The sequence below is a fragment of the Brienomyrus brachyistius genome, chromosome 9 (assembly GCF_023856365.1).
Source record: "Brienomyrus brachyistius isolate T26 chromosome 9, BBRACH_0.4, whole genome shotgun sequence".
Taxonomy (NCBI): Eukaryota; Metazoa; Chordata; class Actinopteri; order Osteoglossiformes; family Mormyridae; genus Brienomyrus; species Brienomyrus brachyistius.
In genome coordinates, this window is record NC_064541.1 from 3,379,447 (window position 1) to 3,402,996 (window position 23,550).

The 23,550-nt window shown below is 45.5% G+C and overlaps 1 protein-coding gene and 1 pseudogene across 4 annotated transcripts in view; one reads left to right on the forward strand and one right to left on the reverse strand.

The window, feature by feature from the left end:
* Positions 1-17,410, forward strand: part of cadm4 (cell adhesion molecule 4) — a 54,976-nt gene extending 37,566 nt beyond the window's left edge. For 2 of the 4 annotated variants that reach the window (XM_049024310.1, XM_049024309.1), the window contains exons 2-8: positions 4,454-4,600; positions 5,729-6,016; positions 6,621-6,782; positions 6,905-6,995; positions 7,977-8,149; positions 10,347-10,415; positions 12,019-13,155. In XM_049024310.1, coding sequence (XP_048880267.1) covers positions 4,454-4,600; positions 5,729-6,016; positions 6,621-6,782; positions 6,905-6,995; positions 7,977-8,149; positions 10,347-10,415; positions 12,019-12,443 — 1,355 coding nt within the window. In that variant the 3' untranslated portion in view covers positions 12,444-13,155. The other 2 variants (XM_049024311.1, XM_049024312.1) reach the window with 2 other exon arrangements.
* A 1,463-nt stretch (positions 17,411-18,873) lies between these two features.
* Positions 18,874-19,707, reverse strand: LOC125748838 (uncharacterized; annotated as a pseudogene).
* Positions 19,708-23,550: the final 3,843 nt, after the last annotated feature.

Genomic DNA, 23,550 nt, shown 5'->3' on the forward strand with positions numbered 1-23,550 from the left:
ATCTGAGATTAATTGCTGTGGTTTTGTTGTTAGTCATAATGCCTTTACCACTCATTCTGTGCATTAGTTTGACCAGTAATTACAATACTAATGTATGAGTACTGCCCTGGAAACAGACACCTTGTGTGTTGCGTGCAGGGAGCGACTGATTGCTTGCCATTAGAAAAGAACAACAAGCCTGTAAACAATATTCAGAGCTATAATTGTAATTTGTGCCAATAATTTTTTTGAATTGGAAATTTAGAGGGCTACTCAGGTTAAGGTTTCTGAGGTCTAATGCCGTGTTCTGGCTGTAAATTGACCCTGAGGGGCAGCTGATGTGTAATTTCTGAGTAAATATCCTTAAACGGCTATTGTGGCATGTGGCAGTAATGTAGCACTGGGGATAGACGTCTGTCTGTAACCTCTGGCACAGTCTGCTGGAGGCCTAAAACCTGGATTAGCATTGGAGAACAGAGATAGCGAGAGTCGTGGGGTTTTAAGCGGGCCTGGGGCGGGTGGAGAGAAACTGAGAGACAGACCGACTTTGATGGGAAAACACAGAGAATGGAGTGAAGGTCAGGGAAAGGGGGCACCAAGAGGAGCTCAGACAGACCACAGCCGTTGGCACGGTGACAAGGGGGGCTGAGAGGAAGGCCAGGCTCACCAAGGGGGTGGTAAAGGGGGGTGACTTTTTGGCTGTAATGATGGAAGTTAAGTAGAGAGAACTGGGGGGGGGACTGAGGGTGGAAGAGAGAGATGATGGGAGCCAGGCAAATGAGACCCACTAGAGAGGACCAATTATTGTAAAGTGGTGATGTGAGGTGAGGGCTGCAGCGAAAGGCAGAACTTGGGGGACTTTTAGTCCTTTCTCTCCCAGAGCTCCTGGGTCTCCCTATCCCTGCTGCCCTCCTCCCCGTCGGATAAAAATAGGGTGATTATGCCGCAGTCTTGAACTGCAGAACAAATCACATTTACTGACTGAGGGAAATAAACAGGCAAAGGGGAGAGAAAGAGAGAGAGAGAAAGAGACAGAGAGATGAAGACAGGAGCATTGCAGAGACTGAAAGGAACAACAAGAACAGCTAGAGATCAGCAACGGATAGCAAGAGCGAGAGAATGGAGGGAGGTGTGGGGGGAGAGCTTCAGCAGGACAAGGAGACAGAGGAAGGAGGGAAGCCAAACAGAAATAAGACAAAGGGAGAGAGAGAGATGGAGGCTGAAAGTGAGGGGGTGTGGATGGAGGGAAGGATTAACGAGGAGAGAACATGGAGAGGTAGTGTGTAGGAGTAAAGGAGGGAGAAAATAAGATCAGATGAGAAATGAAGGCGAGTGGGGAGGAATCACGAGGCTAATAAAAGTACGGATGGAGCAAGCAAGATGGAAAGAGGTAGAAAAAGTAGGAAAGGGTGGAAAAGCTGGAGACAGATGATGACAGTAAAAAGGTGTCAGACAGAAGGGAAAGGGGTGGGGGTGACAGAATGAGGTAATGCGAAAGACGGGCACAACGTTTGCAGGAGATTATCTTTTATTTATAGTTGGAATTTTTCACAGCAGTCGATTGGCAATGTGAAAAATTCCTGGGAGAGGTTGACTTAATTTTAGATGTGAAAATGGGGTGCAGATTTCTCAGCGAGGACATCATTGCATTGTCACAGGTCCTGTCCATTTTCAAATCCAGCTGCTTCTAATGACCTAAAGTTAAAACTCATGCTTGTTTATCTATGAAAGGAAGGAGAGGGTGGGAAAAAGTCAAGCAAGCAGTAGCAAATTCACAGGGGGAAAGAGGGGAAGGGGTGAAGGAAGGGGGCAGTGAGGGGAAGCTGAGGTGAAAGTGGACAGGAAGAAGAGAAAGGACATAAAGCTGAAAGTGTGTGTCAAAAAAGGCTAGAGGGGAGTGGAGGAAACATAAACAATGTTAAAGAAAAAAACATAAACGGAGTGCCCAAAAAAGCAGGAGTGGACACGTGGCTGCTGCATTATCAGCAGGCCGCTACACAGTTGCTGCATCATCAGTGGGGGGCCACCACATGACTGCCTATGTGCGCTGGGGTTTGAGTCTCCCCCCAGGGTATTATCTCCTGGCTGTAACTCAGGTCACTAATCCCACATGCTATGGTGGCCCCTGTGATTTACTACCACCTGGGAGTTGCGGTGCACCTGGCTACCCCCCCCCCCCCCAGCTCATCTCCCTCTGTTAACCATAACTCACCACTCCTGCAGGACCATTAGATGGTGTTGATGTGGCCTTGTTTATTTATTTGTATATGCATGTAGTTTATTTATTTATGCATCTGGAATTATCACCCATTGCTGGGGATGTCATATCCCGTAAATAAGGCCCTGGTTTTAGGAGCTCCATGCAATCCATTATTTTTAATATCATTATTATTTTTGTAGCGACATACTGCCCCCAGCTGGAGGTTTGGTGCACTGCAGCCAAGACTGCTTTTATGTATTTATTATCGATACAATGGCTGCCTATTGATTGCAAGGCCTCCTCCACTAAAATCTTGAGGTATTTGTTGTGTACTTGATTGCAGGCACAGTTTGACTGGACCTGATAAATACTGCAGGTCTTTAGTTTTCTACGGTTACTCAGAGTGACACCCGTTGCCGGGTGTCTAGGGATTGGGGCGACACGTCGGCTCTGATCGTGGAGCAGCCACCCCGCATTTGCCCAGCTGCGGTGGCATTGTGGGGGCTTCCTGCCAGTCGGGAGCCTCCAGTCGCTCTGGCAGGAGGCGTAGGCGTCCGATGCGCGTCATGCCACCCACTGCCGCATTGTGTGTGCCTCAGTGTGCTTGGCGTGGAAGGCTGGCAGCTGTGCGCCACTGAAGTGATTAAACCGCTGCTCAGTTAGTCCTGTTTTCACCTCTCAGACCGAATCATTCTGCAGCTTCACAGTATTTAATGGTTAACAGTGCTGATTTATCGGTAATTAGCACCGGCCATACCTACGCTTTTTGAATATAGCATTGCTAAAACAATGGCTGTCTTTGAAACAATAGCAACCAAAAGTGGCTGCTAATACAGGGACTAACAGTCATTAGAATAATAATTAGGAGGGTGGGGACACTGCTGATTCCCTAAGATATGAATCACAATATTGATGAAAGGAAAAAGATTAATAATGGACACAATTAAGATAATAATTGTCTGGGATTTAAGGATGTACTCTGTCCCTTCCCAACTCTCCCCTGCTTCTCTCATTATGGCTCAATATCCAGACTGTCAATATTTTATTATCCCCCCATCCCCACTCTGTTCATGCCCTCACACACAAGTTGAATAAAGTCAGAATTAAATTTAAATGAGGTTAGATTGGAAGCCTTTGTCGTGATGAACTGCTGATCTTCCCCGGGCTCTTGGTGTGGAGTTTGTTTTCTTGGACATTCAGGTCATCATCTGTGTCCAAGGGCTCTCGCTGACTCGGCTCAGAAACGCTGTTTGGGTTGAAGAACTATTCAATTTTCTCTGCTGCCACACTTGCCGTCTTCCTCCCCACTGGAAGAATTCACAGTCGAAAGCTGTCTTTTTTAATTTCTTGGGAGAAACACTGATATCTCATTTTTAATTTGATGAAGTATCTTTGTTATCTAAATTATTTGGAGCAGTAAACAGCCTAGAAACACAACTGTAAATGAAACATTAGTTAGTCAGGAGAGAAATAACTGGTATTTTAGACTGAGATATGTTATGAATGGGAGTGAGGGGGAGAAGGGTTGATTTCCTATAGCAATCTCATTTTAACATGCCCTAAGATCGCCGGAGACATGAGAAGATCTAACTACTCTTCTCAAGCTAAGACAGGTCATTAGAGAAAGGAGAGTGAAAGTGCTAGGGCTCCTCTTAAATCCATCAAGAATAATTTAAATGGAAAATCCAAAGATATCCACCATTTCATTCCTTTCTTCTGGTTCTACCTCCCTGCTCCTCCATCCTTCTCGATATGATCACCCTTGTAAAACGTTTATATTTTCTCAAGCGTTTCCGTCCGCCTCCTGATCCCGAACACCCATCCCCCCCCACCTCCATGGCAGACAAGGGCTTTAGCAGCCAGGCTCTGTGTGAAGGTTGGCTAAAAGAAACAAGTGCAATAACTACGCAAACTGTGGGGGTTTTTTTTCAGTCGCTAAATATTGGGGAGAAGTCAGAGGTAAAATTGATTTTAAAATTCTGAAGTGAGGCACTTTCCCGGTGTTTCGGTGCAGGGATATACACAGTGATTGAAGGGCAACTTAATTTTGCAAATATGTTCTTCAATAGTGAGAAAAAGGACGTGTCATTTTCATTATCTGTGGGTGACTGGGAAGAAAATGTAATTTGGAGTTTTCAAAAGCGTTCCAACTTTCTTGTGCTTTTCCTATGTCTTCTTTCTGCTCGTGTTAAATTGCAGCCTCCCTCCCACCCTCTCTCCCTCTCTCCCTCTCTCCCTTTCCTCATGCCCTCCTCACCCCCTTCTCTTGCTTAGTGCGATGCCAGGCGGTGCAGGCCGAGAATGTGACCGTACTGGAGGGAGGAACGGCCCAGATTTCCTGTCGACTCCAGAACTACGACGGCTCCATCGTGGTCATCCAGAACCCACGCAGGCAAACCCTCTTCTTCAATGGAACCAGGGGTGAGTGTCTCAGGTGGCGGAGTGCCATGGATGGCTCCTGGAAGCGCCACTCCTTGCTAGGTTCGACCTATTAATCCGTTCTCCACTTGTCTTGAGGGCTTCCCCTCTTTTGCTGTTGCCGGAAGCAACACATAATCATTATTCTTCCCTGTCTTAGCTCCACAGGTAGGAGTGACCCCTCAGTAGTGCGATAACACCTGATTGTTTATTAGCCATATTAGCCAGAGGGTGGGTATTGAGGCTATAGAAAGTACAGCGGAAAGGAGCTGAATCCTAAAGCATGGCTTTTGAGGCTTTTTAACATGGTAGCCCTTTGACGTCGGTAGCAATGTCCACACGAAACGAATGCGTGGAACAAAAGCTGTGGCATTTCGTCAGGGCGCTGTTGAGGGGAGTGTTTTGCCTGCTCTTCTGATGTCCATGGCATTGTGGGCGCATGCAGATGCATGTGCACACGCATGCTTGCAAATACGTGACCTCCATATCTCTGGATCGTGATGAGCAATGTTAAACAGACGTCGAGCTGTTTCACACCCGCGAGGCCTGGTGACAAAAAATAAGAAAGAGACGGGGATCTAAACAAGGCTGACGCAGCTGATATGAAGCAAATGTGAGGATTTTTATCACACAATGCACATTGAGTTTCTGTCAGAAAATGACTGTCATTATCATTATCTGTTATTATTACCCCCGTTTTGCCATTGATTTCTCTTTTTCTCTGACAACAAAAGAGAATTTTTTTTCTACTCCATATTCTTCTCCATCCTCCTTGCTTTTTATCTATGCAGAGCTAACAAGCACAAGAGTTACTGGAGAGTAGGTCGGCTGAAATATTTTGCATTAACTTGCTTCTTCTCTCTTGGTTCCTCACCTCACTCTTTTCCACCGCTCTGTTTCCTTTCTCCACACCCCTTCCTACCTCCCCTCTTCTCATCTTCCAAATTAACTTTCCAACCCACTTGTATCATATCCGTTTCTCTCTTCTGAATCTTCTCTCTTCTGTACTCATTTCTTATTTGCCTATTACTCTCTTCATCTGTTCTCTCTGCTCCCTTTTCCCCTCACACTGGCACCCGTCCATCCTCCCCTCGCTCTTCTTCTGCCTCTCCCGCCTCTCTCCTCCCTCAGCCCTGAAGGATGACCGCTTCCAGATGGTGCTCTTCACCCCCCGGCTGGTACGCATCGCCCTAAGTAATGTCAGTGTGTTGGACGAGGGCGGCTACTTCTGCCAGCTCTACACGGATGACACGCACCATCAAGTGGCCACGCTCACTGTCATAGTGCCGCCGGAGGCACCAACTGTTGAGGTCAAGACGCAGGCCGTGGAGGGTGGTGAGGTGGAGCTGACCTGCCACTCACCACGTAGCAAGCCCCCGGCCACCCTCCGCTGGATGAGGGACCGCCGTGAGATCCCAGGTGTCTGTCACAGCCTTGCCCGTCCCTTTGATTCTCGCAATGTCCACCCCTCACCTACCTGGCTGACTCCCACTCTTCACCCATGTGTTTCTGTTCCTCAGTCCTCCTGACTCTGTCTCTCTCTTCCCCTTGTCACATTACATGACTCCATGCAAGCGTTCCATGACGTGACAAGGTTACATGGACCAAATCAGGGCTGTGCCGGCAGGTTGATTAAATCCTGCCCAATATTAAAGGTTGCTCACCTAGATCCCAACAGACAGAACCGTAGTTTAATTAAGACACTATCTCTCCCTTTTGCTTTCTTTCTGCGACCTCTTCAGGTCTTTGATTTAGGAAGTAGAAGCAATTGAGAATGAAGTAATAAAATTCACATGTAAATGAACCATCGAGGTCCAAGAGATCTCTCTCCCATCACAGCCCCCATCTCTCCTTTCCATCTGTCTCATTTGTTGTGTTGTAGAGAACTGGCAGGCCTGTTAAATCGAACACCCATCACGCAGCGATTAGAGCAGCATTAAGGAAGCAAAGCTTGTGATCACACAAGAAAGATGATAGTGGATGGACGGCCATAATGCATTCTGCTTGTCTGTTCCCGGGGCAGGGGTCGTGTCCCAGCAGGACAACAGTAAGACGGTCAGCGTGTCAAACACCATTCGGATCCCTGTGGAGCGCCGGGATAATGGTGCCTCTCTCACCTGCGAGGCCATGCACCCGTCCCTGGGGGGGCAGAAGAAAGTGCGCCACTACCGGCTGGACGTGCACTGTGAGTGAGGCCATTACCATCGGTACCCTTACGAGGGTCACTGGTCATCCCTGAGGAATGCGAGTTTCCCTCTGGTTGCTCTTCCCTTTTGGTGAGTGTTCCTTTGCCCCCACTTTCTCCAGTCGCCCCTACGGTGAGGATCGTGCCTCCCACTGGGATCCTGCGAGAGGGTGATTCGCTGAGCCTCATCTGCTCAGTGACGGGGAACCCACTGTAAGTGGCTGCACGTTCTCTGCCTGTCTGCGTTGGCATATGAGGGGTAAAGTAGCAGAAACTGTGTGAATTACAGTCCATCTGCACTTGAGTGTGTGTGGGCACGTTCGCATGGATCATCTCCATCTGCTTGCCAGCGACACTGTCCCTTGTCCAGCCCCTGATGCGGCTTCCAAAGCTCTGTTCCAGCGCCCCCCCCCCCCCCCCCCCCCACCGAGCCTGTATTTGGACCTCATCCTATCTGTAGCGGCAGGCAGCAGTGATTGAGTGGCCCTTGATACACTCGCATCCCCCGGCATGGTGGCCACGCCTGGCTGCCTCGGACGGGCATGGTCCCCTGGGCTACCATAAGATAACGATCCCCGCAGCGGTGCTTCGGTCAGCCACTAATCTCCGATTAAACACCGCCTGCTTGTTTGCCCGAGCCCGTCTATTGGTGTCTCTGTTTGTCTCAAGCTGACGTTGGGCTACGCTCGGCTGGGATTCAATTAAAAGTTTCTCCTTGGATTAACGGTCCCGATGCTCCCAGATTGTAATTTGCCCGGCGAGGAGGAGCAAATTAATCTGGTTTTCCTGCCTGCAGGGGAGCTTGCAGTTGGCTCGAGTCACAGGTCTCCTACAGGCTGCACTCCTTTTGTGGTGTTTAGATGACTTAATGCTCTCATCCAGGGCCGGTCAACCCATTAGGCAGCCTAGGGCACCATCCTCTGAGGGGGCACAGACTTAGCCAGCAAATTTCACTTTGTCTCAGACAGGGGGTGCCAGCGGTGAAGCTTGCATATGGAACATAGATTTTCGCGGATACTCATTTCATCTCGCACACACGCTTTTTCATTCTTTGACTCCATCCCTTCCTCTCTCTGATTTATTCCTTCCATTTTTCTGTCCGTGGTCCCCTTACTGTCTTTCTCTGTCTAACTGTATCCATCTTGCTCACCTCTCTGCTTCCCCTTGCCTCCCTTCTTCCCTTTCTCCGGCCAGCCCGCGTCATCCTCAGTGGTCCCGGGTGAATGACACGCTGCCGGAAAGGACGGAGATCTCTGGAACCACCCTCAGCATCGCGCGGCTCAGCCAATCGCACAATGGCACATACCTCTGCCAGGCGCAGAACGACTACGGCCGCGCCGCCGACCACTACGCTCTCCTGGTGTACGGTAAGCAGCGACACGGTCACCTGGGTGCCGGTGGGAGGGGTCTTCCTCTCGGCACCTTGCCGTTTCAGGGGAATGGCTCATCAGCATGCTGGACAATGTCCACATGCACTTTTCCTTCAGTGTTCACACATGAAACCTGAGCGGGGCTGCAGGCGGGATAGGGTTAGCCTACAAGGGCAGAGTTTCCGGGAATCAGACAGGCAGGTGAACCAAACAACATGCAAAGCGTTGCGAGCTGGGCTGCCACTCCCTGGTACAGGCACAGGAGAGGAGAGACAGATTGCCCCCTGATCTCACCCCGCCAAGCTGCCTGTGTTTCACAGTACAGCAGAACTCTACTTTCTGTATTTCACTGGTTGTGTGTAAAGGTTCCCATTCCCCATTTCCGATCATCCAAACACATGGAGTGTCCGAGAGCACACTTTCGGGGACAGGTCCCATCTCACCACGGTGACACCAAACATCCAGAGTTATTTGCCCAAAGAAGCACCCCCTCCCCCTGCCTTAATGTAGTTTCTTCAGCTTAGCTGTAAGAAGCCACAGCGGGAGACTCCATATCAGCTCTGAGAGTGCCCCCCCCCCCCCCCCGCCTCGCAATGTATTCCCTGGGCCTGTAGCAGTCAGTCAGGTAGGGGCCCGGTGGTAACTCACGGCTGTGAACAGCAGATTAGCCGCACCCATACACTGCAGAGCCAGGGGGGGTGAAATCTGTCCGTCGCGGAAATGAACCTCCCAAACCACAAGGGGGATGAGTCAGCCAAACGATGTGGCGTGACATCATCCCCCCGCCCCATGGAATTTTCTTTCATGATTTTTTTTCTTCTTTGCATCTGATGTGCCCGTGAAGCGAAAAATCTGCAGGAAAATGGGGCCAATTTGTAGCCGGCGCTTTTGCTGTGTCAGTCCGATGTAGTCGGATATCTACCAACTGGAATGCATTTAAAAGGCACCTACCTTTCTTCAGGGAGTCCATCTTCAACAGCCCGTGATGTATTGATGGGATTTTTTTTCTCTATGGTGAGGCTGAAATAGAGAGAGAGAGAGAGAGAGAGAGAGAGAGAGAAACACAGAGGGGGCAGAGAGAGGGAGAGCAGGACCTTGGTGTGTGCACTGGATTGCATGCGCAGTTTGGAGAGTGTAGTCAAGGGTACAGCCAGTCAGAACGAAGGGCTCGATCACTTTGAATCTGAGTGGGTGGCCGAGGGTGGGAGGTGGGAGCGTGGCACTAAGTCACAGCCAGGCAGAGTGGGGGGCGCCTGTGCTCCTGGGAAGGGAAGTCATGCCTTTGTGTTAATGAACTGGGGTCTTAATTGGATGGAAAAGCAAGGGGTCCGTTGATTTAATGAAGTGTGACTAGCAATGGAGGGAAGTGGAATTATTGGGAGAGGCAATTAAGGGTGGTATCGGTTCGTTTTGGGAGGCATTTTCCATTTGATGCACTACTACTTGAATTCTCTCATACAAAAGCAGAAGTTTGTTATGGTTGCCATGGATCATAAGTTTTTGTTTTATTAAAAGCAATGAAAACAAGACAGATTTAGTGTGGAGAGCATTTGAGCAGGGTCGTACTTCCCATTTTTCTTAATCCGCGTCAGGCTGATGGTCAGCTAACTCGTGATCGTTTGAACACACACAGGACGCGTTGGCGGGTGAAAAGACAGCCCACGGGGATTCATGGATGAAAGGCTGGGAGATGGGGGTGTGGAAGAAGAAGCATGGATGGAGGGAGATAAGGGAGGGATGGAGGACTGTCCAGGTGTAGAGTAATGCCAACAGAAAATAAGAATAAGCAAGAGAGGAGCATGAAGCGAAGAGAAGGACGATGTGATGGAAAAGGATTTCGAGGGCGAGGGGAGAGGTGCTGTCCAGGCAGCCAGGAGAATGATGAACGGCGCTGCTTGGGGATTTATCAGACCCATGGAGAAAAGGCTGTGGATTGTTACTTCCCCCTGGTGGTCAAAACATGCCTTTCCATTCATCTGTTTGCAGACAGGCAACAGATTACAAATGTGCCCCCAAGATTGGCATGAATATGTGTTTATATGCGCCCGTTCGCTACATTTTCCTGGGTTGTAATACATGCATTGCGAAGCAATTACTTGTTGCATGCCTGTGCTGTGACCCATCTGACCCATCATACCATTGTCTCCATATGTAACGTCACCATTGCCATTGTCTCTATATGTGTCTTTGGTAGAGAATGTGTCTGTTACCCCTACGGCCCTTCACACCCCAAACCCCAGCGACTTTCCCGCCATTGCCAAAGGTAACGTACCCTGCCCTGCCTCCACTCACCCCAGCTTCAGTGACGGCTCTCCCTCCACTATCGGCGTCTGTCTCACAATACAAATGTGCCCCCAAATGAATGTGTGTTTATCTGTAGCCCCTGTGCCTGTTTGCTAAATTTTCCTGTGCAGCAATACATGCATTGTGGAACAATTACTTCTCACATGCCTGTGCTGTTACAGTTACCCCATTACCCCGTCTGTCACTGTTACCCATACAACCCCTTATACTATTGCCTCCATATGTAACCTCTCCCTTGTCATTGTGTCTGAGGGTGCGTTTATACTTGACGCTTACAACACTTTCACATCATGGCTGCCGCACATACCCTGCGTTCATTCCACGTGCTGCTTGTGCAGCTACGGATGGAATTAACGCGACATGTACACAAGATGAAGTGCCACCAACAGTCTTGGGGGCAGTATGGTCACCTTTTGCTGTGAGGCTGTGTTTTATACAGTACAGTTGGTATTAAAGTAGCATCTGATTTTATTTTTTTTTAGAATGAGTGGCCGGAAGATATTCAAAATGTGATACTATCAGAGGCAAGACAAAAAAACATTCCGAACAGTATTGTGTGCCTTTGTGTGCAACATTCAATCAAAATTTAATGGCAGTTTAAGTTTCTTTTGCTTCTGAATTCAATATCAGCTAAGAATGCAGTGTTATATGTACAAAGTACAATGAAATTCTTCCTTGAATTCCTTCTCCACGGACTACAGACAATTAACAAGATAATGCAACATTACAATACAAGAATGAATAAGTAGGGCTGGGCGATGTGCAATTTTAATATCGACATTGCATGTCACGCACATGCAATTCTCACTGCATGGATCACGATAGTCTGCTGGGTTTTGAGTTCTGCATACCTTCCTACTGTAGAGAGATTATATCACTATGTAAGATATTTTCATAAACAACATTATTTTTCAATATAGAGCCAGTATTTGATAAAGATCTTGTTGATAAAATTTGCTGGGGGTGGGTGGGTTAAATTTTGCTAAAACATTGCTACTCTGTCATACGAAACAAAACCTAAGAAGCCTTGCAATTTTAATGATTTTTCCTTTTCAAAATTGTCTAGTATCTATTAATTTTGCATGGGCTCTGCATGAGCTCTTCAAGCCAATCATAATCATTTCCATCCCTGCTGCAGCTGTAATACTAAGTACAAAATACTATTACAACACATTTAACTAAATATAATACAACATTCAACATGAAATAGTAAAGTGACATATGGCAGAGTAGTGTAGCAGTATGAAGTGGCACATTGGGTAGAATATGCAGAGTGCTGCAGCAGTATTACAGAATCAGCAATTATATATATATATATGATTTCTAATATAATTGCTTGTCTTCATGCAAATACGATAAGCGTCATTGACTTTGATCTTTGGTAGCGTGTGGAGGCAGCGAGTGTAAAACATTTCATGGTGGACATAACTTTTAATCCTTCCTATTGACATAAACTAAATACATAAGTATGAGCAGCAACACCTCTTGCATAGCAAGATCGCATGTAAGCATACATATTGCAAGCATCAAGTATGAACTGCCCTTATGTGTGTCTCTGGTAGAGAATGTGTCTGGCACCCCTCTGGCTCCTCTCACCTCAACCCCAGCCTCCCTAAACCCCAGCGACTTTCCCGTGTTTGCCAAAGGTAAAGGACCCTCCCCTGTCTCCTCTCGCCCCAACTACAGTGAGGCCTCTGCCTCCGCTCTTGCTCTCAGCATCCATCTCATCATTTCCTCTCTGCACAGCTTTCACCTCACTTTTCTGTGGGACTGGGGGAGGAGATGGACTGTTTGGTCAGCTGTGATGTTGCCCTCCCCCTCAGCTGCCCTGTTTCAGCCCAAATCCAGCTTGGCGCTTACCCTGTCCTCTGTCCCAGATGCCCTGTGGGCTCCTTATATGAGGGATGCTGAGATATGTGACCCATGGAAGACCGCTAGATCTACCAGATATTGCCTTGGGGACAAAAAAAATGAAAAATCTTTGTGACTTATGAAAATCCGTAGAATGAGAATAGAAAATTGGAGCGTGAGCAGCATGAAGCTGAGGTGGTGGAGGCTCCCGCGCCTTCCTGAGATGGGAGATGGACGGACCCACACCCCTCCCTGGGCAGAGGAGCACCTCGCTATACTCCCTGATGCAGGCAGTCACAAAAAAGTCAAGAGGAGACATCTGGAGTTGCTGCCCCTTTCGTGCGATTAATCATCACAGGGGCAAACTCTGACATATTGGGAATTTTAAAAAAATCCCCAGGCCGCCGTGTTAATTCCCCCTCTCTCATGTAATGTTACTCAGTAGACCTTTAATCCCCCCATGTGCAGATGTGAGAATCCTGCTGATGCAGCTGTTCGCTTTGTGATCTCTCCTGGCATTTAGACTGTCCCCTTTGCCGTCTGCCATCCTCTCATCCCTCTGTCCTCCTTCTGCAGTTGCTGGTCATGCTGTGGACGTCTCTGTTAGTGAGAGCAAATGGAGCGCTTTTATTTTCCCAGCCTGTCACAGTGTAACACATTGTTTTCACCCCTTCAGAAAGCCGATTTAATAAGATATTTCTTTCTTCACCTCAGTTCTGGTAAAGATCAGTTTTCCTGGATCTCTGTGCTGTGTTGACGCTTGTCCTCCAACACGCGGCATACATAAGCGTCATCACTTTGCTGCTCCCTCCCTCATCATCAGTGGGGTTAAAACCTTTTCTTCTCCATCTCAGATCCCGGGGCTGTGGTGGAGACCCACAGTGCAGTACCGTATGCCGTGATAGGAGGCGTGTTGGCCCTGCTGGTCTTCGCTGTCATCTGCGTACTGATCGTGACCGTCTGGTGCTCCGTCAGGCAGAAAGGTGACCAACCAAGATGGTGTGCCTTTGTGTCTCCCCCCCAGCGTTGTGCATGATTTTCTTGTTTTTTTTTGTGACATGATTTTCTCAGGGGCGGCATGGTGGTGCAGTGGTTAGCACTGTCGCCTCACACCTCTGGGACCCGGGTTCGAGTCTCCGCCTGGGTTACATGTGTGCGGAGTTTGCATGTTCTCCCCATGTCGTCTTGGGGTTTCCTCCGGGTACTCCGGTTTCCCCCCACAGTCCAAAACCATGCTGAGGCTAATTGGAGTTGCTAAATTGCCCGTAGTTGTGCATGTGCGAGTGAATGGTGTGTGAGTGAATGGTGTGTGAGTGTGCCCTGCAATGGGCCGGCCCCCCATCCTGGGTTGTTCCCTGCCAATTGCTTCCGGGATAGGCTCCGGACTCCCAGCAACCCAGTAGGATAAGTGGTTTGGAAAATGGATGGATGGATGATTTTCTCATGCTGTTAAACAAATATTCAAAAATGTTTGTATGGGGAAGTATGGGATTTTAAAAACTACATGGAGAATGTGGAAGGGAAAAATAGAGGGAGGACAGGAAAGAGAGTGAAAGGGAGAGTAGTGTTACGTTTAAAGGTGCCATACAATGTATTCATTTTTTTTTTTTTTTTACCAAATTGTTCTCTGGTGTTTACATAGAAGGTTTGGTCGAAATTATCCAGAAGTTGTTTTACAGGCCCATTTCTAGCTAGATAGAAATAGATATTTGACCCTAGGATAAAACAGGCTGTTTTTACTTATTTCGTGTTCATGAACTCTATTCTGATTGGCTGGTTTACAGTGCGGCGCTGCAATGGTTCAGTGAACCAATTTCCCGCACGTAACTGTAAAGGGGGATTTATAGTTCTGCGTGGAGCCTCCACCGTGATACTTTATACTTGTGCAATGTTGTGTCTACACCACTAAAACGATAGCTGATACATAGTTTTGGATGTTGTATTTATTGTCATCCCACCCTGCAATATATTCAATTGTTGAATATAAACACATAAAAAGAAAAAACAAGCTTTTAACAGGTACCCATTTATCAAGTCCTAGTTTTATTTGTGCTGCTCCAAATTTCCCGTTGATGAATCTGGAAAAATGTCAAGCCGCTACAAAGTCATTTTTTTGTATTTTTCCTTTTAAAGTTTTTGCCTATACTACCTTTTTAGTCTTGTAAAGTACAAATAAACTTAATGGAGGTAAGTTACTGCTTTGTAGACCTGTTACTACGATGCCTTGGGTGGATTATTTAACGCTAGATTCAAATAGCGCTTCTGTTTCAATCAGCAATGTAAGTACACCGGGGATGTACGCTGTCTTTGCGCTCATAAAAACACGAAAGTTACATTTCTGGGGAGGTGCGTGTCAGGCAGCAGCCAGGGATTTAGTGTGAGGTACACTGTTTCACCGTACCTAAGACATCGATTTGACGCAGAAGTATATATCAGCCGTAACAGTCCCACTTCAGTCGAGGCACAACGTTAGGATAATAAGAACTTTGTTTTCAGCATTGTAACAAAAACATTTAAATTATTTTTATCTCAGGCAACAAATGATTTCATCATGCAAGTTTGATCAAGAACAAGATTTTTTTTCCTGCAATGTCGATTACATAATTGTTTAGCTAACCAGAAGTAGGCTACACATAGTACAGAATCCTCTTGTCAATGTCAGTATCACAGACTTCATAATGTTGTTTACCTCTCCCTGTTAGTCTAGGGTACGTTTTCCCAAAATCTTAGTTTCTGGGAATGTAATTAGCAGCTTGCATAACCGCGCAAACGAACGTTTACAACTATGTAAGTCGCTAACGGGAGCTGCTTGGAAACATACCCTTGTCTTGCATGTTAAAAATTAAGACCTTCACAAGTCCGAATCCGTCCGTCCATTGAGCTTGAAAATGGGCTAGTATATCTTACGTTTGGAAGCATGGTTACGACTATTATATAACAATCTAGGAATTTCAAAACAGCCCGTTTCACTTCCTTCGTTTACATATTCAATAATTATATTTGAAAGAGACGGTATGTCATTTCCATGTACCGAACTCTGCTTTCTGAGTTAGGCCGAGGTAAAGTCAGAGTTTCACTCTATGGCACCTTTAAACTTAAACTGCAAACTTCAGAAGTGGAGACCTCAGTTGTGAAGGAGAATGCGCTTAGGGAGAAAAAGATCTAGGTTTATTTTATAGTCTTTCATTTAATTGTGTTATGTTCTGTCTATAAAAAGTCAATTCCTAGTCTGACATTCTTTAAAAGGCACTTTGAGTTATTTTATTGTGCCAACAAAAAATATTGGGTTAGTAATGGCAGCTGTACAAGAAGACAGTGGGTGGAGTCAAGACCTACAACATGACTAAAGAACAATTTTTCAGTGATTTGTCCATCAGTTACAACTTCAGCTAATCAATAACCTGGAATAGTACATTCAATCTCTCTTCCTTATATCTATCTTTCAATGGTTCCACAGGTTCCTATCTGACCCATGAGGCAAGTGGTCTGGATGAGCATGGAGATGTCCAAGAAGCCTTTCTAAATGGCAGTGATTCCAGGGAGGGCAAGAAGGAGTATTTACTGTAGCGTACTCTACTGGCGGCCTCCGGAACTGCGATTGTACAACAGCATACTGCACACCACACACTGCAAGACTGTCACAATGAACAAGAGGGAAAGATGAGCCACCAATCACAATTGTGCCATACACTGGAAATGGGGTGGGGTGGGGTGGGGGGGGGGGGGGGGATAGCAGAAGCTGACCTGCATATTTGGGGGCAAGAGAGGGGGAAGGAGAGAGAGACACTAATTGGCATTATGGTGTAAGAAAAAGGTACCTGATACTCCCAATGCACTGTGAGAGAGAGAAGGAGATGAATATTTTCACTCTAAATAAGAAGCTTCTCTTTGTTCCAAACACAATAATTTTGCACAGACAGCAAACCCCAATGAAACCCCATGAACTGCTGAACAATTAACATGTGGCAAGCTGGAATATCACAACTGCCAAAGCACCTTAGCTACAAAGTAAATATATGTATATATACACACACATTACTTTGGTCAGCATCACTGCACAACATTGGCACTTTTTATAAAATACCACATACACATGAATTTAATGATACATTTCATCTGGGCATACGGCACATTTTTATATCAAAACTTTATGTTGCTATTTTATTCGCTAGGAGGTTTTATGTTCTTGCACTAGATTTTCTTTAATATTATTACTGAATGATCCTCTCATTCTCCTCTCTGTCTCTCTCTCTTTCTCCTTGAACTCTCTGGTACTGTTTTGTTAATAATCATGGGGAACTATGCTGTGTCCCGTCCTGTGTGAAAGGATATAAAAGAGTGCAAAGTTTCCAGTGAAGAGAGAAATGAAAACTTAGGAAGACTGGATAACCATGAAGTGGGGTATATAGTGGACGCAAAAAGATTTTTTTTTTTTTTGAACGCTATAGTACAGACGACTACAGTATACAAGTACAGTTTCACAATAATACATATCTTTCAATTCAAATGTTATTTGTATAGAAAAGACAGCAAGAAAAGTAAAGCAAAACAGTCATCAAAAAAGATTTATTATGGAACACATTATGAAGTGATGTTACTATACTAACACAAAAAATATTAGCCTAGTGGTACAAAACTGAACAAAATACTGTTAAGTGATCTTTAAAAAAAAGGAAATTATGAAAAAAATCTTTTCAGTTTGTCTTTAGGAGATACCTGATGTCTTATTGATTTTTACTCATTATTATTATTATTATTGTTATTTTTTGGATTATTACAGTTGTTGTTATTGCTATTATAATTCTTACTGTTATTATTATAATTGTTATTATTAATTGTACACCTTGCCAAGTTGGTTTTTTTTTATAGAAGCCGGTATCCCCTCTCCCTCCTTTTCTCTTTCTGCCTCACCCTACTCCGTTGTCTTCTTCCGGCTGTTTTCTCAGCCTTTGTGCGTCTCTTGTGCCCCCTTTTCTCTGTCTTCTGCTTCCTTTGAACTCCCCTTTATTTTGTAGTCCACGCGTCCCTGTTGATGTAGCTAACTGTATTTCTTTATAGGGGAAAGATACAAAGCACGACAAAATAAAAGTACTTTAAAATCCACACGGCACGGAGCGCATTTCTTAAAGTTGATTGGGATAAAGAAAAAAGTGCTTCAGGTACCTTTATTAAAGCTGAAACAAAAAGCAAAGGACACAAAATGATATATGAGTGGTAGAAAAAATGTCTAAATAAATGATTTAAGGAAAAATAAATGCCTCGAAGGTTGTGAAAGTTACAGATTGTGTTAAAATGATATGCGTCCATTATTTTTGTGAAATCAGTCATTGAAGATGGAGGATTAAAAGGGTTTCATATTTATCGTTTGTGTGTGGGAACAATTTAAAGGCAGTTGGAAAGGCAGCTTTGGGTCTATGTTGGGCATGAGGTATGGCTGTCACCTGTCACAAAAAATACATGCTGGGTAGCCTCTGCCTGGGGCTATCAGCTCTGGCCGAGGACTGAGGATAGGTCAACAGAACTGGCCATCATGCTGTAGCTCCAGCACTTTCTTTGCAAAGAAAACTCAAGCTTGAGAATCCCTGCTATTCTTTCTGTGGCTGCACTTTCCATGGTGGAATTTTGTCCATATCTTGCACCATTTTTACGCCCATCAACAGTCATTGTTGACATAAATGGAGGCTGGATATTCTCGTAGATAATCTTAGGCTATTACTCTGAAGGGAACATTTTCCCTTTTTATTTTTTTTTACAAACTTTGCACGCGAAAATCGATACCTGATGATTTTGTTGTTGAATAGTCTGTCTGGGGTTGGCAGCCACTGGTATGGGGACCCCTGTGTACCTGTACATCCCAGTACGTTGCCATGGTGGCGTAAGCCTTACTGAGAAAAGCATGAAGAATGACAAACAATAAGCACCCATTGTTTGTAGGAGAGAAAGAATTCCACAGTTAATCCAATCAGAGGCAAAACTGTCTAACACAGAAGATAATTATATTCCAGCACAATATAGTTTCCCCTGTCTCTAGGAATAAGACTTGTACAATACATTTAATTAAAGCCATTGAACTGGGTACTATTATCAGGGCTTAATATGATAAAGTGGGTTACAGTAAAATTAGAATTAATTCATTTTGATTGAGACTCATCTCAGGTAAAAAAAATTGTATTGGCAATATTTTCCCCCACCAAGGAGACTTTTTTCATTGTATGCAAGCCATAGAACTGAGATTCATTATTGACATCATTACTGGGGAAAAAAATGCATAAAGGCAAATTAGGGTTTTCACAGGGGTATTGTTAATGAGGGTGAGGCTTTCACAGGATTGGACAGGTGGGCGTGGCTTGTTTGGTATGAAGTACTGCAGGACCGCCCAGCTGAGCAGAGCCCAGCACCAGCAACTTTTCATGGTTCATGGAGATGGCAATCCAAGGAAGCATCGGCGTAACAGATGGGTGGGGTATGGAGGAGTGGGGGGACCACGCCACAGCCCTGATGGAGAGGAAAGCCAGGAGAGATAATCGGGGAGCTATAAGCTGCCCGGGTCAAAAAGGAGAAGCAGGCTAGCACCAGGAGGGAGATGGACAGGCCAGCTGGCGGCTTTTGGCAGCCTGTCGCTTGGCAGAGCCTGTGGACATGGGTAGCCACTTGGAAGTCACACAGATCAGATCCAGGTGGATTCCCACTGGGGCCAGCAGGGGGAGTAAGAGGACAGTGACAGCATAGATGTACACAAGGACACTGTCAGGGGCACACACCCTACGGTGGCTCCCATGGATCTCAGCGTGGGTTCAGTTCCCCCAGTCTTTAACAAAGAACTTAGACATGAAGCCACCATAAGGGAGATACTGACCAATAACTAGCTGGTCCTCAGGCTTGGGGTCTTTGGGTGGGGGGGTTGAGGGATGGAGTTGTCTGGTTGCCCAGTTCCTGCTTGTCCTGCCCCAGTCCTGCTGCTCTGTCCCAATCCCTTCCCAAGGTGTCTAGAATGCACCAGACTATGAACCATGCATAGGCAATCAGAACAGATCCCACCCATCTGAGAAGCACCACAGCAAACATCCTGCATCTGGGAAGTGACAAAAGTGTATCTGAGGAACAGAAAGAGAGTCAAGCTCCTCAGACACAACAAAACCATTAAGAGGTCATCTGACCTAGACATCGTGTCAGATTATTAGTTTATCAGTACATCTACTCCTGTTCTCTATCCCTGACATCTGATCATCTTTTATACACTTGCTTTGAGTCTACAACAGGTGTGTAAACTGCATATAATTAACTGCCTGACCAGCAGAGGACAGCATGCCAGGGTTTAAGCATGTGAAGAGGCACTGTGAGTACCTGGGGTTGAGTGACACTGACACTGGGATCTGCACTGCTCCACCCACCACCCCTACCCACCAGTGGAAGAGTCACAGACCCCTGGAAACTGCCCACCCCCACCCCTGCTGCAGAATGTCAGGGGGCCAGCACCATCACATCCTTGCACTGATGCAGATCAATGCCACTGACAGGATGCACTGACATGCGAAGTACAGCCACATGTGCTGCATGACTCAAGAAAGAGAGTGCAGGTAGGGGTCAGTAGAAGTGCCTTGATATTACTGTACACAGTAATGTTTAGCTTTAGTTTCATAGCTGATGTGTACAGAAGGTGCAGGAGCTCAATGAACTCAGGGGCAGCATAGCAAAGAAAAGATGTTTCATGGCGTGTAGTATATCCATCAATCCATCCATCCATCCATCCATTTTCCAAACCGCTTATCCTACTGGGTCACTTCCCACCCAAGCATGCAGCATGCAATACCAGTTTATTACTATAATAGCAAGTAACAACACATATTACTGAGATTTCTTTAAAAAGTAACAAATATTATTGAAACTGCAGGTCGTGAGGAAAAAGAAAAACAGAACAAAGGCACGTAAAACTTATACTTCAAATGGGGAAGAAGGGGAAGGTTAGTAGGGTTGAGAGATGAAGGATAAACATTCTACTGGGCAGAGAAGATCTTCAAAGGTGGGAAATCTCTGGGGATGAAAGGCTGCGTTTCCCTCTCTAGCTCTGCATCTGTGTATTTCTCTCTGCATCTTTGTATTCTTCTGTGTATCTGGGCATTCCTCTGTGTATCTGTGCATTCCTCTGGGTATCTGTGTAGTCTTCTCTGCATCTGTGCATTCCTCTGTGTATCTGTGTAGTCCTCTCTGCATCTGTGCATTCCTCTGTGTATCTGTGCATTCCTCTCTGCACCTGTGCATTCCTCTGTGTATCTGTGCATTCCTCTCTGCATCTGTGCATTCCTCTGTGTATCTGTGCATTCCTCTGTGTATCTGTGTAGTCCTCTCTGCATCTGTGTAGTCCTCTGTGCATCTGTGCATTCCTCTATGTATCTGTGCATTCCTCTGTGCATCTGTCTATTCCTCTTCACGCATGATGTATATTTCTCTTGAACGTCAGACCTGACACGACCCCCTCCCAGCCCCCAACCCCCCCCCCCCCCACCACCACCACCCACAAATGTTTCATTCTCTGGCCAGCTGGCATAAACAGTTCAATAGTGTCAATGTTCATGCAGTGGTGCCCTTTCCATCTTATCCATGTAAAGGGCAAGGTCAGCACAATAAATCAGTATAAGGCACATGTGCACAGCTTTCCATCTTCTTATCTGAAGCAAACGTGTCTCAGGGGAGTCTGAAGTGGAACCTGCTGCATATCTAAGGGGTGGTCAGAGGTAGCCATGGCCACCCTCAATAAATACACGGCCAGCCCTGTCGCCACCCCAAATCAAAATAATAAAAATGAAATATGGATTATTTTATGTTCTAAGTGGAAGCATAGAAGAGACATGGTACAGTGTGACCGCCTCCATAAATATAACTGGCCCCTGATGGTCATCCCCATCAAAATTTTCTACAGGCTCCACTGGGGATGATGGGGAGCGAGACATGGGTGAAAAGTAAAAATGGAGAATGAGAGCCAAGTGAGACGCATAGATTTTTTTTTAACAGTCTGTACAATTTCCGAAATTAGGTGTGCTGTCCAGAGATTGGCTTTTGAAGACAGCGGCTATCGTTCAATTTAAATTGGATTGAACATTTCTGATTCTTTTTTAATTAATTAGTCATCTTTAAAGTTCTGTTGAGCCTTCTCTGAAATGTCACTACATGTATTTGCACAGCAAGAGTAATCAATACCCACAGGCAAGCTTTAACAATTACGAATTAGAACAACATCCGTTTCATAAAAGATTATGTTAGATTAGATCACTGCAGCTCCTCTGCAACGATAAATATACTATTCAATAAATGTCAAAACATTGTTTTGTAAACATGAATATTTATATCAAACGTGCAATGGTCTAAAAATTAATGCATTTTAATGTGACATTCAATCTTAGCAATCTAGCAAACTAAAAAGAAGACTGGCCTACTTATTATACAAGTATTTGATAACATACACAAGTTAATTAAGTCTTAAAAATACAAAATGATAAATATTCCTACAAAAAAATATAATACATCTATCACATGTGAAACTATGAAAAGGCTGCTTGTGCGTTTTTAATGTTTTTAAATTTTGTATATTCTTTACCTTCATGAGGTTAAACCAGACATATCTCAATTGGAATAAATATGGACACTGTCATGACCAATCAAATACAATGCCTTTGTAATAACAGTTTATTTTCCATTTGGTTGTTTGTATTGCAGGCAATCTTTGCTTTCATTTGGGAGACGGGCGTCATCCCATTTCACTGGAAAACAGGACTTCTTGTCCCTATCTGGAAAGGAAAGGATTATCGCCTGGATTGTGGCAACTACAGGGTGATAACACTGCTCTCAGCACTGGTTTAGGTCCTTGCTAGAGTCATCCTCAACAGGATCCGTAATCACCTGCTTGCCTACCAGTGACTAGAGCAGTCTGGTTTTATGCCTAAGAAGTCTACTATCAACCAAATCCTGGCACAGAGGGTACTCAATGAATGCAATCACCAATATTGGCAAGCTTTCTTTGCAGCCTTTGTCGATTTTCATAAAACGTTTGACTCAGTTGATCGAGTTCCCCTGTGGGACATCCTGAGACGTGCTGGACGTCATGGCCAGCCTGTACACTGGTATTGTGAGTGCTGTGCAGAGAGGAAGCAGAACCTCTGTGTTATTCTCAGTTGATCTGTGGTTTGTCAAGAGTTTGTTCTTGCTTCTACTCTGTTCAGTGCTTGTTTTGACTGGGCGTTGGGCAGGGTCATGGGGTCCTTTGGCTGTGGGGCATTTCTTGGTGAAGAAAAATTCACTCATCTTGACTTTACCAACGATGCTGTGGTCTTTGCAGAGTTAATGGAAGTTCTGATTGGGGCTCTAGTGAGACTGAGCGAAAAGTCTGCATGTCTAGCTTGCAAGTGTCTGTGATAAAAACCAAGATCCAGGCTTTTAATGACCTCTTTGTCTCCAGGGAGAATGTCGACTGTGTCACTTTGGCAGTAACATTCTTGTCTCTGGTGACTCTTTTTATGAAGTCAGTAGATGAATTGGGAGAGCATGGAGGGATCATGTAGTCACTAGAAAGGGGTGTGTGTACCTCTGGTTTGACTTTGTGTCAAATCAGTGGTTGCTCACGGAGTCCCGAATGATGGAGCGTCAGTTATGGAACTTCAGCCGTGTGATGCAATTCCCTGAGGGTAATGTGACTTGCAGGATCCCCATTGCTGAGGACCATGCCAAAGGGACACTCATGTAACACCTGGCTGTGGCAGAAAGAGGTTAGGTCTGGACCACATGTCAGCCTGGGGGGTCGCTAACTGGGATCCTGAGGTTTTCCGTCGTGTGATGGCTGTACCAGTCCATGCTCTGAAACCTGACCTAACCTTTCGATTGTATACCTATATGTCTATTTTTTTATTTATTTCGACATTTACTGAAAATTGAACACATAGTTAAATGAACTGGCACAAGATGCATAATATATTGTTATTACTATTGTTATTATCATTATTATTGTTATTGTTTTCTGGCAGAATACGTTCCATATTATTAGGAAGACCACAGGTCATTATGGGGTACGCACTTGCTACCCATACCATGGCAGCTTTCTTGAGTTCTCCTTTTATCTTGGCAAGCAGACACCCCCGGAGCCTTGAACTTTGTGATAATTAACACAACCATGGCAACCAGCAGCTTCAGCTCATGTTTGCCTGGTCACCTGCAGAATAGCATGATTGTGCTATACACAAGAGTTTTTACATCTT